This window comes from Canis lupus, chromosome 7 (assembly GCF_003254725.2).
Source record: "Canis lupus dingo isolate Sandy chromosome 7, ASM325472v2, whole genome shotgun sequence".
Classification (NCBI taxonomy): domain Eukaryota; kingdom Metazoa; phylum Chordata; class Mammalia; order Carnivora; family Canidae; genus Canis; species Canis lupus.
Genome location: NC_064249.1, coordinates 2,205,433 through 2,219,469, shown reverse-complemented (window position 1 = coordinate 2,219,469; position 14,037 = coordinate 2,205,433). Strand labels below are relative to the sequence as shown.

The following is a 14,037-nucleotide window of genomic DNA, read 5'->3' as shown; positions in this document are numbered from 1 at the left end:
AACACCCAAAAGCACCTGTGCACATCAGAGCCCTGCTCTCCAGTTCAGGCGGAAGGCTTTGTTTCTGCCAAAACAGCAGCCCTTTCAAATGCCTTATTTTTTTTTTTAAATGCCTTATATTTTTAAACCTGTTTTCGAACTTGACTCACTAAAATAATAGCTCTCTTCAGAACATTCAAGTCATAAAACCTGCTTGTCACTCAAATTACTTCACCTCTCTCTGAACCTTGGCTTCTTTACCTGTAAAATGAGAAGATAATGTACCAATGATTGCTAGAAAAATCAAATTAGATGATACACGCGAAACGATCTGAGAAATGTGACACGTTGCTGTATATAATTTGAGCTGCAAGCTTGCACTCTGCGGTCACTGTCAAGCACTGATGAGAACGAAAGCAGGGAATGTATAGGAAAGTCACAACAGCGGTTCACGGAGGCAGGTCTCCTCACCTGTGACCTGAATCAGAACCAGTTACATTGGGGCCCCAGGGGCTCAGCGCTGGAGTGTCTGCCTTGGGCTCAGGTCGTGACCCCTGGGGTCCTGGGATCGAGTCCCACGTCGGCCTCCCTGCGTGGAGCCTGCTTCTCCATCTGCCTGTGTCTCTGCCTCTGCCTCTGCCTCTGCCTCTGTCTCTCTCTCTCTGTGTCTCTCATGAGTAAATAAATTAAAAAAAAAAAAAAAAGAAGAAGAACCAAGGTGCAAGTAGAGTACGGTGTGTGAGACTTTTCCACGGACACAGCTGAGATGTCCACAGCCCTTTCTTTCCTTCCTTCTTTCTGGAGGGGGAGAGCACAAGGGAGCAGGAAGGGGGTGCAGAGCGAGAATCCAAGGCGGTTCCACGTGCAGCGGGGAGCCTGACCCGAGGCTCAACCCCGGGCACCTGGGACGGTGACCTGGGCCAACACGGAGAGTCAGACACTTAGCCAACAAGCCGGCCGGAGCCTGTCCGCGGCCTGCGGCTGGTCAGCCCCGACGGGGCCAGCCGGGCACTCAGGCCGCACCCCCGCGCTCTCCGCCTTTGCCCCTCCTTCACCTCCTGGTTAACTAACCTGCACCCCCTACCCCACCTTGATAACTGTGAGAGGCAGGAGAGGTGCAACTCCAGCCCTGAACCTCAACTCCAGCCCTGAATCTCGACTCCAAGCAGGGCCCTGCTCTATGAGAAGCGCGGACACTCCGTCCCCGGGCTCACCAGTCACCTGGCTATCAGCTCTGATAAAAGCTGACCTCCAGATCTCGAATGCCTCAACCCTCTGCAGCATTTAGCATGGTTGGGGACCACTCCATTCTTTTATTATTTTCTTTTATTTTGTTTTTAAGTAATCTCTTCACCCAACATGGGACTCACACTCATGACCCAGAGATCAAAAGTCGCATGTGTGCTCCACCAGCCAAGCCAGCCAGGCATGCCTCCCCACTCCTTTTTATTTATTTATTTTTAAGATTTTTATTTATTTATTCATGAGAGACACACACACAGAGAGAGACAGAGACAGAGGCAGAAGGAGATGCAGGCTCCACGCAGGGAGCCCGACGTGGAACTCAATCCCGGGTCTCCAGGATCATGCCCTGGGCCAAAGGCAGGTGCTAAACTGCTGAGCCACCCAGGGATCCCCTCCACTCCTTTTTAAATCACTCCTCTGTTGTTTTCTGAACTCTTTCCCCTCAGCTCCAGTCTCCTATACCTCCTTCTCAGGCGCATTTTATTGCTCTTTCTTCTGTGAAATAAAGAGCCAGAGAACCAAAGGGAAGAACTACTTTGGGGGTAGAAATGAGTTCATTTATTTTCTGGGAAAATTGAGTCTAAGTGCAAATACAGATGTCCCACTAGATAAATGCATACAATGGCTGGAGCTCTGGAGCCAATTTGGGACCAAGAGGACAAAAGCCCAATGCTCTGGGTGGAGAAGATGGAATTGGAAAGAGCCTAGATCCCTGATGATAGGGAGCTCCATATCAAGCTACCTACATCCTGATTTCTTTTATATAAACAGAATGGAACTTTAGTTTTCTAAAAGTCACTTGTTTGGATTTTCAGGTTTTTTGCAGCCTGAATCTAATTAATACAACCCAAAAAAATAAAACTCAAACATAACTTGAAAGGTCCTGTGGTTTGGTTCCTGCTTACCCTTTCACTCCATCCCTGCACTTTATTCTCAGCTGTTTCAAACCACTTGCAGTTCTCTGAACACACTTTTTTCCCCGCATCTTTGCCGGAGCTCCTTAGCGGTTGCGTAGGTGGCCAGGAGCAAACGCCCTTGGCTTATTTCTATCCTCCTTGAATTGGAGTCTCTGCGGACTCCCACCCGGGCAGCCTAGTGTTCCAGGAGTTCCACGACATGAACCAGCCTGACGACAGACGACGCTCAACTTGTGCAAAACCTACCCCAGCTAATCCAGAACTTACTCTGAAAATAAAAGCAAGTCCTTTTTAAGATCCACCAGAGGGAGACAAACTGAAAGAAAACGTGTAGAAAGAATTCAGAAAGCAGAGCAAGCATATTTGAAGCCTTCTAGATTAAGATTTCAAGAAAAATGATGAACTTGTACTAATGAACAGTCTCTTAGGATACAAGTCTATTACAATTCAATTTCATAACTTACTAATTATTAAAACACAGGCTGTATTTTCCTGCTTTGCAGGTGTTTGTATTTAGTTGTAGTTGGGGCCCACAACAAAAAAGGGCAGAGACTATAAAAATTAATATTTTTAAAGCCCACGGGGCAAAGTGGATGTTGAGGAAAAGTGATAAGAGCTCCGCCCCTGAATTCAAGCTGTGGCTCTGTCACAATTTAATGACAGGACCAGACAAGTCTCTTTGCTGCAGTTTTCTCACCTGTGACACATAATTACTGCACGAAATAATCATCGCTAGCAATTATGGAGTCCTTTCTTTGGGCAAAATACGTACATTGTCTCACTTAATCTCCATCACCCGTAAGGTAGGTACTACGACTGATTACGGCTACTTTACAGGTAAGGGGAAACTGAGTTTCCAGGAGGTTAAATAACTTATCTGACATTATACACTTACTAGGTCACAGAGCCAGGTTCAGGGCTCAGGGACTTGGGCCCCACTGCCTGTGCTCGGCACACCACTGCTCTGTACTGCCGGTTTTACAAAGATTCTTTCTGGTTCTCAAATGTCTATGACTTTAGGATAAGCCTAAGAGTCAAACATAAAGATAATTTGAAATCTGTCACCTTTTGTGTTTTCTTTCTAAATTCCAATACACATTAGTCCAAGAGCCTCGGAAGTAGATACTATATAATATGCTTGTACTTTTTTATATGGTCTGTTGATGAAAACTGTATGAATTTAGTTGGGACCACTCAGTGACACATTCTAAATACATTTAGCAGCACAACCAGTAATTTAAAAAGAAACAATTACATTAAGCTAGTAATCCTTTCTTAATATAAAAAGAAAAGAACTCAGGGATTAGCACATGTTCCAGCCTCTCTTTTCTCTTTGAATCACGCTGGTTTCATTCCAGAGAAGATTAGTAAGATTTAAACATCATCATCAGCCCCAAAACCTACGGGGTAACCAATTTTTATACACAGGAAACTCTAAGGTTCACTGTGGAAGGACAATTTTTTTTTTAGAAAAGGCCAATTTTGACCTTTAGCTGGGTGTCTTCTTCCCATGGTGCTTTGCCAACAAGGCCCAAGATCATCGTTTACATTCTGTTGAAAACGTGGCTGACTCTTCCCAGTAGCATTTGAAGGGGCTCAGGACAAGCCCCCCCAAGAGTGGCCCACTTTGGCATGTGGATTTTTTTTTTTAAGATTTATTTATTTGGGCCGGGAGAGAAGAGGAGAAAGAATCTCAAGCAGACTCCCCGCTGGGCCGGGGATGGGGGGAGCTCAATCCCACCACCTTGATGACCTTAGTGGAAACTGAGTCAGGAGCCGGCGCCCCAGCATATGGATTATTTTGAGTTGGAGGCAATCAAGAAACTTGTTGGTTCAACAGAAACTTTTGCCCCCTACCCTCATACACAGAAAAATCTAAATTGGCAGTGGGCAGACAAAAGTCTTACCAGAATATGGGTTATTACCAGAGATAAATTTTATCTCAGTAACCTCTCATATAGCAGGCAAACATCTAATTACCAAACATCTGCTCTTCTTATTGCCCTGGGAATTGCATCCCTTTCTTTTGAAACCACAGATCCTTAGCCCCTTTTCCTTGGCTTGAGATGACATATATACACTTCATCTAGCTCGATTGTCCTCGGAATTTCCGTGTCTTTGTAGATTCTCCGTATGTATGCTATTAAATTTTATTTCTCCTGTTAATCTGTTTCCTATCAATGTGGTTCTTAGTCCAGCTAATAAGACCTTGAAAGGGACAAGAAATCTTGTTCCCCAAAGAGGACAGGACATTCTTGCTACCCCCCCCCCATCACCCACCCCACCCCCCAAATCGTAGCTGCTTTCCCAGAGTGAAAAATAAGAATAACTTATCTTTCAATAAGTATAAAAAGAGATTAGATGGTCTCAGTAAGGATATTGAATTTGTATGAATCACTCAGCTCTCCATTTTAACCCCCAAATAGTTTATAATCCCATTTCTTTTATTGGTCAAATTTCAATGCTAGTATTGTCTAGAATGCCTAGAATGGTCTAGAATGATACACATTCAGTTGTTTTTATAATCGCTCTTCTGTTGGTGTGTTTCTATAGATCAGTTTTCTCATTTAAAAACAGCATAGAAAAGATTGTGTCAAGTGGTTGCTTCTCCTAGTTGCAGTTTTTAAAGAGTAGCTGCCAAGTAAGCAGCCACCTGCATTTATTTACATCCTCCTCAGTCTTTCCAGAGGGGAGAACAGGGAGTGTCTCTCCAGCTTTGTAGCTTCATGAATAATTCCACACCCATCCACACGCCTCTACTCGTTTGCATAAGGCTTTTTTTTTTTTTTTTTTTTTTTTACTTTAGACCACAGACTGTTCTCTGACTCAGTCAGGGGAAAAAAAAAAAAGAAATCCACGAACAGAAAGAGTTCTACATGGTTTCTTTCAGACAGAATGATCTGGGACACAACAGAGAGGTTAGTGTTCTACTTGGATTAACATTTTCTCAGTTTCCTCGAGCATACAAAGATGAGTAAATGATGGCATTTTGCTGTCTTCTATGAGTAACAGTGTTTCAGAAACCCTGGTGAAGGGTTTGATGGACTTTATGAGTTTAATTCACATGAAATTATGTCCAAATAATTAGTCTTGTTCACTGTGTCCTTTGTTACTCCCCAGCTGCATTTCTTAAATATTAACAATTAAATTTCTGTACCACGAGGCTTTCATCGGCCCCAAACATCCGCTCGAATTGACAACAATTCGGCCTGAGCACTTTGAGATAATATTCCTGAGAAAAGCAAATGCAAGCAGAACTCCTAGTTTATCAGTTTGCTAGCCCTCTTCAGAAAATCTAGCAAGGGGAATGCAAACTGCTACCCTAGAAATCTGTTCCGCTATTTGAAAATCTAAAGCAGGCTGTCCAATATAATATAAGCTACGCATGGATTTTAAATTCTCTAGTAGCCATAATAACAAGATAAAAAGGTAATTCATGTGAAGATGTTTTATTTTATTTAACCTAGCATATCAGATATCTCATTTCAATACACTATCCACATAAAAAATTATTATTATTATTATTATTATTGAGATTATGTGCTTTTTTCACACATCCAGTGTGTGCTTCCCTGTACAGTTAGAGGACCAGCCACATTTAAGTGCCCAACAGTCACAAGACTGGACAGGGCAGGCAAGTCTAAGGGATCTCTCTCTTTTTCTCTCATTGCATATGGGAATGAGAGAGGGGGGCTTTAGGATGTGGGTTCGTATTTTATTTATTCAATCACAAGACAATTGCACTCTAACCGGGTGAAAGGGGACATTATGCTATGGCTCTTCATCTCTCTGGCCACATGTTTCACGGTCTCTTTGTCTACTGGGGACTTCATTGGCCTGTGCTGATGAGAGGTCTGTGGTTTGAGGCTCTTTTGGGTTTCACGAAGTTGTAGCCCATTCTGTGCTCATGTGTTCCTGACTGTGCTCAAGTAATGCTAACCTCAAAATTACTCCACTTCCCTTTTTTTTTAAGATTTTATTTATTTATTTATGATAGACATAGAGAGAGAGAGAGCGAGAGAGAGAGAGAGAGAGAGGCAGAGACACAGGCAGAAGGAGAAGCAGGCTCCATGCTGGGAGCAGGACTCAGGACTCCATCCCGGAGCTCCAGGATCACACCCCGGGCCAAAGGCAGGCGCTAAACTGCTGAGCCACCCAGGGATCCCCTCATTTCCTTTTTCTCAGATCAAAACCCCTGCTCTCTCCTTGCAATAAACTTAGAATCCTTATCTCAGAAATGCACAGCAAAGTACCCAGTCAGCAAAAGAGTGAGGACAAAGCATGAAAAGAATTGTGGGGACGCTGATCCAAAACTCCAGACACAGCCAAAGTTTATTTTTTATTTTATTTATTTATTTATTTATTTTTATTGAGTAAACTCCACGCCCAACGTGGGGCTCAAAAACTCATGACCTGACCTGAGATCAAGAGTCTCGAGCTCCACCCACTGAGCCAGCCAGGCGCCCCCTAAGCCCTGAGCCAAAGTTTAAAGACTCTTCCTGCACTTAGCTCAGAAAAGGGGTGAAACATTACTTTTACAAATATTATGGCACATTCCTGAGCTCCAGATCAACCCTTGCCACTGTTTCCCTTGCTCCCCCCATTCTGGCCCCCCCTTTTTTTTAAACACAACGTTCAGCTTTGGAATAGCTGGAGCTCAGGATTGCACGCAGGATCTAAAGGAGACGAGAAACTCCTTACTGGAGGACGGCGGCTTCGTGTGCTCCAGGAGGAATCCCGTTTGCAGCCGAGCCGGCCTCCCGGTCCTTTCATCCAGGCCAGGACTCCCGCGCTGTCGTCCGCCCGTCCACCTACTGAGGCTGCACTTAATATGTCGTGAGTTCGCCCTTCAGGCCTGCTCCTCCGGCTGCCAGACCTTTTCCTTAGCCTGGTTTCTGCCCATTTCCCCAAACTGACGGACTCTGGAGCCCGGAGCCCTGCGCGGAAGGATCGGAGCCCGGGGTGTGGGCTGAAGGCGGGAAGCCGGCCCCCCCAGCTGTGCCCCCCCCAGCCGTGCCCCCCGCACCCCCCAGCCAGGCCCGCCGCCCCGCCCCCGCGGCTCCTCCTGCCCCCGGGTGCCCTGCCCACTGTCCTTCCCGCCCCCCTTCCCGGGACCCGACAGGTTTGCACCGAACGTAAAAACGTAAATAGAAGCAGCGGGTGGGGGGGCTCTGGCTCCTCACTGTCCCCTCCCAGGCCTGAGGGTGCTCGCGGGGGGGGGGGGGGGGACGGGGACCGCCCCCAGCTGTAAGGATGGCTCGTCCCGCCCCTGCCCTCGGACGCCGGGGATGAGGCCCCCACGCGGCCCCGGGATGCGGTCCCCACGGAGGTCCCGGGATGCGGTCCCCACGGAGGCCCCCGGGATGCGGTCCCCACGGATGACCCCGGGATGCGGTTCCCACGGAGGTCCCTGGGATGCGGTCCCCACGGATGGCCCCGGGATGTGGACCCCACGGAGCCCCGGGATGCGGTCCCCACGGATGACCCCGGGATGCGGTTCCCACGGAGGTCCCTGGGATGCGGTCCCCACGGATGGCCCCGGGATGCGGACCCCACGGAGCCCCGGGATGCGGTCCCCATACGGCCGGGCCCAGCTCTAGCCCGTGGCTCTCAGCAGCCCGGGTTTGCGTCTGGCCACCGTGGCGGGTCCGTCGGTGGCACAGTGGTAGGCCCGGGGTAGGCCGGGGGTTCACATGCAGGCTCTGGGGCCTCAGGCTTGTGTGGAGACCCGAGGCAGCCTTCGGGGAACCTGCACCAGGGAGCAGCGGTGTGACCGTGGGTGTGGGTGGGGGGTGGAGGGGATCATTGGGCAGGACACCTGTGTCCTTCACCTGTGAGGGAAGGAGGGACCTGGTTGACAGAGGAGGGAGGGCAATGGGTGGGACGGACCTCTTGAGGTGGGGACCCGTGTGACTTGGGAGCTGGCCCTATGGAGAGCGGGGCACGAGCAGGCCGCGGGCGGTAGCGGAGAGATGCCGGAGGCCCAGCCAACCCCTGAGCCCTGCTGGACCCTGCGGCCTGTCAGCCGAGGGGACTGGACAGTCCATCAGCTTCCAGGGCTGAGCGCCTGGCCTCGGAGACGCCCCCGGCTCCCCTCAGCCATGGCCCAGGCGGGCACCGGGGCCCAGTTCTCAACAAGCGGCCAGTCTCCAGCGCCGAGGGGACCGGTCGGGCGCTGCGGGCAAGCACTCGGCGCTCCCACTACCCGTGTCTCTTGCCTTTCTTTTCTTTTTCTTTTTTTACAGAGAGAGAACGCTGCTGAGTGGGGGGCAGAGCGGAGAGCCGGAGGAAGGGAATCTCAGGCACCCTCCCTGCTGAGCGCCGGCCCTCCTGGGGCCAGGTCCACCCCCCTGAGATCACGCCCTGAGCCCAAACCACTGGGCCGCCCGGGCGCCCCTTGGCTCTTTCACAGCCGATGGTAGGAGTGAAGCTCAAAAGCCACAAGGACCTGGGCAGCACAGTTTGCTCTGTATGCCTCAGTGTTCTCATCTGTAAAGTGGACGTGATACTAGGGACGTGATACGAGGGACTCCCCTAGTGGGTTGTCATGAGCATCAAGTGAATAAACACGTTTGCCTGGCACATAGCATTCAATATATTTAGTTATCGTCATTTCAGGTTTCTTGGTCTCTGAAATCCCACTATTTACAGTTTATCCAAATTTGTTCAATTGTTCCTTCAAGGGGGAAAAAAAGGAAAAAAAAAATTAGGTTAAGCCATTTTCCCCAAATCCCAGCATGAATTCACTCGTTAGGATCCCTCTGATGGGAGCTAGAGCAAACGTTAATGCTGAGGACGCTGGAATGCTGGGGGTGGGGCACGGGCCATTAGGCAACAGCAGGCCAGAAGCGGCCGCAAGGAGAGGTGGGCGCGAGGTGACCTTTGCTTCCCACCCACGGGCCAGGTGTCAGGGTGGGGGGCAATGGGCACAGCTCCGAGAAAGCCAGGGTGCCTGCTGCCCGGCCTCCCCTCCTTCGGGGACTGTGTCCCGGGGGGCCAGGCCCGGGCAGTGGGGCCTCGTCTCCCACTGGCTGTACCGAGGACAAGGGGGCAGTTGGCTCTGGCTCCCAGCCGCCCTCCACCCCGCCGCCCAAGTAGCCAGCAGCAGCCAGGAGCACCCGCTCCGGGCTGCTGGCCCCCCCACGGGATTGGGGTGCCTGCCCCGACTGTCCCCCAGCCGGGCCGTTGCGGGAACAGGCACAGATTTTTTTTTTTTTTTAAGATCTTATTTATTTACTCATAGAGACAGAGAGAGAGAGGCAGAGACACAGGCAGAGGGAGAAGCAGGCTCCATGCACCGGGAGCCCGACGTGGGACTCGATCCCGGGTCTCCAGGATCACGCCCCGGGCTGCAGGCGGCGCTAAAGCGCTGCTGCCACCGGGGCTGCCCGAGACGTTACAGAATAGAACAAACCTTTAGCTCCACGTTTCTAGGAGCTTGGAAACAATCCTTCCAGACGTTTGGTTTTTAGTAACATCCATTAACATGTTATCTCCTCAGATGTAGCTGCTGGGGTCTGAATTCCAGCCTGTCTCAGGGCGCCACGAGCCGTTTGAAATATTCTCATTCTGAGCCTGTGATTTTAAAAGTCGTGGGTAGGGACCCCTGGGTGGCGCAGCGGTTTGGCGCCTGCCTTTGGCCCAGGGCGCGATCCTGGAGACCCGGGATCGAATCCCACGTCGGGCTCCCGGTGCATGGAGCCTGCTTCTCCCTCTGCCTGTGTCTCTGCCTCTCTCTCTCTCTCTCTCTCTCTCTCTCTGTGACTATCATAAATAAATAAAAAAATTAAAAAAAAAAAAAGTCGTGAGTAACACGTGGCAGTGAGCAGAGGGCGCGGGTCTCCGTCGCGTGGAGCTGGGCTTCCCTCCAGCCCTCCTGCTCGGCTCGGTGATCCTGGAGGAGCTGCTTACTGCCCCGTAACAATAGTTCCCGCCACGTGGCGTCGCCCTAAGGACCGTGTGGTCAGCCGGGGCGCCGGGTGCCGCAGTGGGCTGTGTCCAACTCTTGGTTTGGGCTCAGGGCCTGATCTCCGTGTTGAGGGATCCAGCCCGCGTCCAGCTCCGTGCTCAGCCTGGAGTCTGCTTGGATTCTCTTCCTCTCCCTCTGCCCCTCCCACTTGTGCGCCCTCTCTCTCTCTCTCCTCCAAATAAATAAGTAAATAAATCTTTTTTAAAAATAGGGGAAAAAATAGGGACACCTGATGGCTCAGTGGTTGAGCGTCTGCCTTCGGCTCAGGACGTGACCCTGAGGTCCTGGGATCGAATTCTGCATTGTGCTCCCTACAGGGAGCCTGCTTCTCCCTCTGCCCCTCTCTCTCTGCGTCTCTCATTAATAAATAAATCTTTAAAAAATAATAATAATTGCAGTCAATGAATATGAAACAGTTGGCATATGGTAGGTTGTTAGTAAATGTGATTTCCTTTTATTAAGACAAGATTTTATTTATTTGAGAGAGAGAGAGAGAGCGCAGAAACAAGGGGAGAGGTGGACTCGAAAATTCTAGCCACTGAAATTTTGGAGACTGCCTCTCTGCTGAGCAGGGAGCTGGTGAGAACCAGGTCTAGTCCTTGTGCCTCTCCTTCAGGGAATAGGTGGAAGGGCAGGGGCTCGCTGGGATGCCTCTCACGGTCAGTGGCAGGATCACAAGAGGGCATGCCAAACCATGCGAGCTCGTTTAAAATCTCTGCTCCTGTCAAATATCCTCTCGTTCCAGGGGCCAACGTAAGTCACAGAGCCAAGCCCAGAGCCAGGAGGGCAGAAGGTATATCCCCCACCCGAAGAGATGAAGGGGGAGAGAAATGGCTATTTGCAATCTAATCTACCACAACTGAGAAATTAATTTTCACAGATTTCTGAGTTATATATCAACAAGTAAACTAGAGAACCCAGATCAAGTTTCTGCTATTATTCTTTCCCTGATATTTTAGGAGAAAAAAAAAATCAACCCAGAGAGCAGTATACATTAAAATAATATGAGCATCTGGGTGACTCAGTCAGTTAAGCATCAACCTTTTAATTTTGGCTAAGGTCATGATCTCAGGGTCATGAGACTGAGCCCCAGGTCAGCTCCCGCACTGGGTGTGGAGCCTGCTTAAGATTCTCTCTCCCTCTCCATCTGCCTTTCTTCCACTCCCTCTCTAAAATATATATGTAATATATATATAATTTGTTTATAAGCATTAATAAATAAGGAAGAGTTTTGAAACTGTAAAGCACAGTATGAATACTAAAAATGATTTCCCTATTTTTTTCTATTTTTACATGACAGTTACTCAGTTTTATGGATGCTCTCCATAAACTGCCAAATTTTATGGATAGAATTCAACATTCCTTTTAATGATCACATATCCATCGTTTTTTAAAAAGGAGTAAAAAAAATAAAATTAAAAATAAATAAGGAGCAGAAATACAAAAAGTTGGTACAGTGTTTTTGTATTGAGTTATTTTATGTTTTAATAATGTATTAATAAAAAAAATAATGTATTAATAGATTTTATATGTTTTATGTTAAGTCATAGGCTCTATACATACTTGCCTAAGCATTCACTGAGAATATAGCACAGCACTGTTCTAGGGACTTTGGGGACCAATAAAGTCTGCAAAGTGATGTCATGGAAGAAATGGAAGAAATCCAAAGGCTTGGGCTCTGGTCCTGGCCCTCCAGCAGGCCATGGATATTCACACTTTCCCTCTCTGGAGGAACCGGCAGGGAAACAAGAAGCGGTCAAGGAGGTGGTCTCTCTGGCTCCAAATGTTTTGTTTCTAAATAGAGGATATGGTTCCTGCTTTGAGAAGAAATAGGATAGGGCACGGAGGAATGGACTTGTCCTCCATTCTGTACCGAAACTCAGCGCAGGGATGTTGGCTCTGCACAGAAATGCTAGATCCTGACTGTCTGGGTTTGAGTCCTGACTTTGCCACTTACCTTGGGAATTTTAGGTCACCCCCCTGAACATCTATAAAATATTGATTAAAAAAGTAGTACCTGGGCACCTGGGTAGCTCAGTCAGCTGAGTGTCTAACTCTTGATCTCAGCTAAAGCCTTGATCTCAGGGTTGTGAGTTCGAGCCCTGCACTGGACTCCACGCTGGGCATGAAGAGTATTTCTTTTTTTTTTTTTTTTAAAGTACTTACTTCATAGGACACTTGTGAGGATTAAATGAGTTAATCATCCAAAGTAGAATACCGCCTGATATACAGGAAATGCTAGAGTAGCATTACTCATTGCCTCCATTAAACAGTTTAAAAGTTCATGTGGTTATTTTGTTCCTTAAAGAATCACTAAATAATTTTAATCTAACAATAGTTCCTTGTTATTCCTCAGAGAAACAGTGCCTATTTATCTAGTTAGAGAATAATTCTAAGTCTATTATCTTAGAAGTAATTTAATCATTTGCACCTCCAGTTGCTTTACCTTGTGATGAGAACCAGAGCCTGTTTAAGAGAGTAATATTACCTCAACCTCCTGCAGTCCATGACAGCTCCATTGAGGCTTATATGTTTTTCCCTCCCTACCAGTGTTAGTAAGAAAAATCAATCAGTAAGAATATCAGTGATTCTTTTTTGATTTGTTTCTTCCCTTTCTTGAACTGATTATGTATGTCTTCACTCACCTCTGCTTTCAGTGACTACAGCACTCAAAAAAATAATTGTATCCTTGGTTTCATTTCCTATTATTAAAAGCTTAGAAACTGGGCACCTAAATACTTAATTGACAGTTATTGGCTGTTATTATCAATTTTATTGAATTCACAGATCGATTCTCATAATTGCAATTTTTTTTCTTTTTGGCACATTTATTTTTATTTAATCATTCTTAAAGATATATTTATTTATTTATTTATTTGAGAAAGAGAGAGAGAGAGCAGGCGTGAGGAGGGCGGGTGCCAGGGGGACAAAGAGAAAGAATCTTGAGCAGCCTCCCGCCGAGTGCAGAGCACCATCTGGGGCCCAACCTCCCAACCCCGAGATCACCCCCACCCCAAAATCAAGAGTCAGACCCTCAACTGACTGAGCCACCATGTGCCCCTGCCATGTTTATTTTAAATGCAATAGACAATGAAATAGTGTTTCTCCCTCACAGCATAAAATTTGACACTAAGTGGCTACTATCCTGCTCTTTTGACCAAGTAAAACACTACCTTTGGGTCTACTTGTGGGGATTCTGCTCTCTTCCATGACACAGAAACATAATGAACACAAAGCCAAGCCTTGATGCTCATCAGATCATGATAAATTTGTTCTCCTTTGTTATTGTCAAATAATGTCTGCCCTTGCACACATACCCATACCCCCCACCAGCTGCAGGGAATCACCAGTGCTCTGTGCTGTGTTCAGCATGCCGGGACGCGCCCTGAATACTAAACGGTAAGCCCATACAGCCCCGTATCCAAGGAGCTCAGAGAAGCCACCAGGATCCCTAGCTCCTAGCCAGTGCATTGCTACCCAATACGCCAAACCATGTGGGGCTTCACTGCTCACCCAACCATTCACTTCACCAGTTGTCATAAACACTCTAAAACTCACAGCGACCTTGCACAACTCAAGGGGGCACCGTTCATGTAGTTATGCTGCCCAGCAGCCTTATGAATTTGCTTCTGTTTGTCCATCCTGCTTGGCTTTTGTAAAGGCTAAAAAAAAAAAAAAAAAAAATCAATCAACTAAAACCCTCCAGTTATCAGCATTTCCGGCTCACGTAAATCTCATATTATCATATCATAAAATGTCACCATCATAGTCTATCAACAAGGTGCTATGCAGCAATGATATGGCCTGGATTTCTGGCAATTTAATAAATGTGTAATTAATATGATTGATTTTATTTTTATTTATTAATTTTAAAGATTTTATTTATTTATTCATGAGAGACACAATGAGAGAGAGAGGCAGGGACAC

The 14,037-nt window shown here is 47.6% G+C and overlaps 1 protein-coding gene across 6 annotated transcripts in view; it reads right to left on the bottom strand.

The window, feature by feature from the left end:
• Positions 1-8,712: 8,712 nt before the first annotated feature.
• The window catches only part of DDX59 (DEAD-box helicase 59), a 64,759-nt gene continuing 59,434 nt past the window's right edge, over positions 8,713-14,037 (bottom strand). For 3 of the 6 annotated variants that reach the window (XR_007411742.1, XR_007411741.1, XR_007411743.1), the window contains 3 exons: positions 13,669-13,772; positions 9,556-11,904; positions 8,713-8,817 (listed from right to left, as the gene is read on the bottom strand). Coding sequence is in view for 1 of the 6 variants with exons in the window: in XM_049112032.1 (XP_048967989.1) it covers positions 8,808-8,817; positions 13,669-13,772 (114 nt within the window). In the remaining 5 variants the exon portion in view is untranslated. Of the gene's footprint in view, positions 8,818-9,555; positions 11,905-13,149; positions 13,773-14,037 lie in introns of those variants that run through there. The other 3 variants (XR_007411745.1, XR_007411744.1, XM_049112032.1) reach the window with 2 other exon arrangements.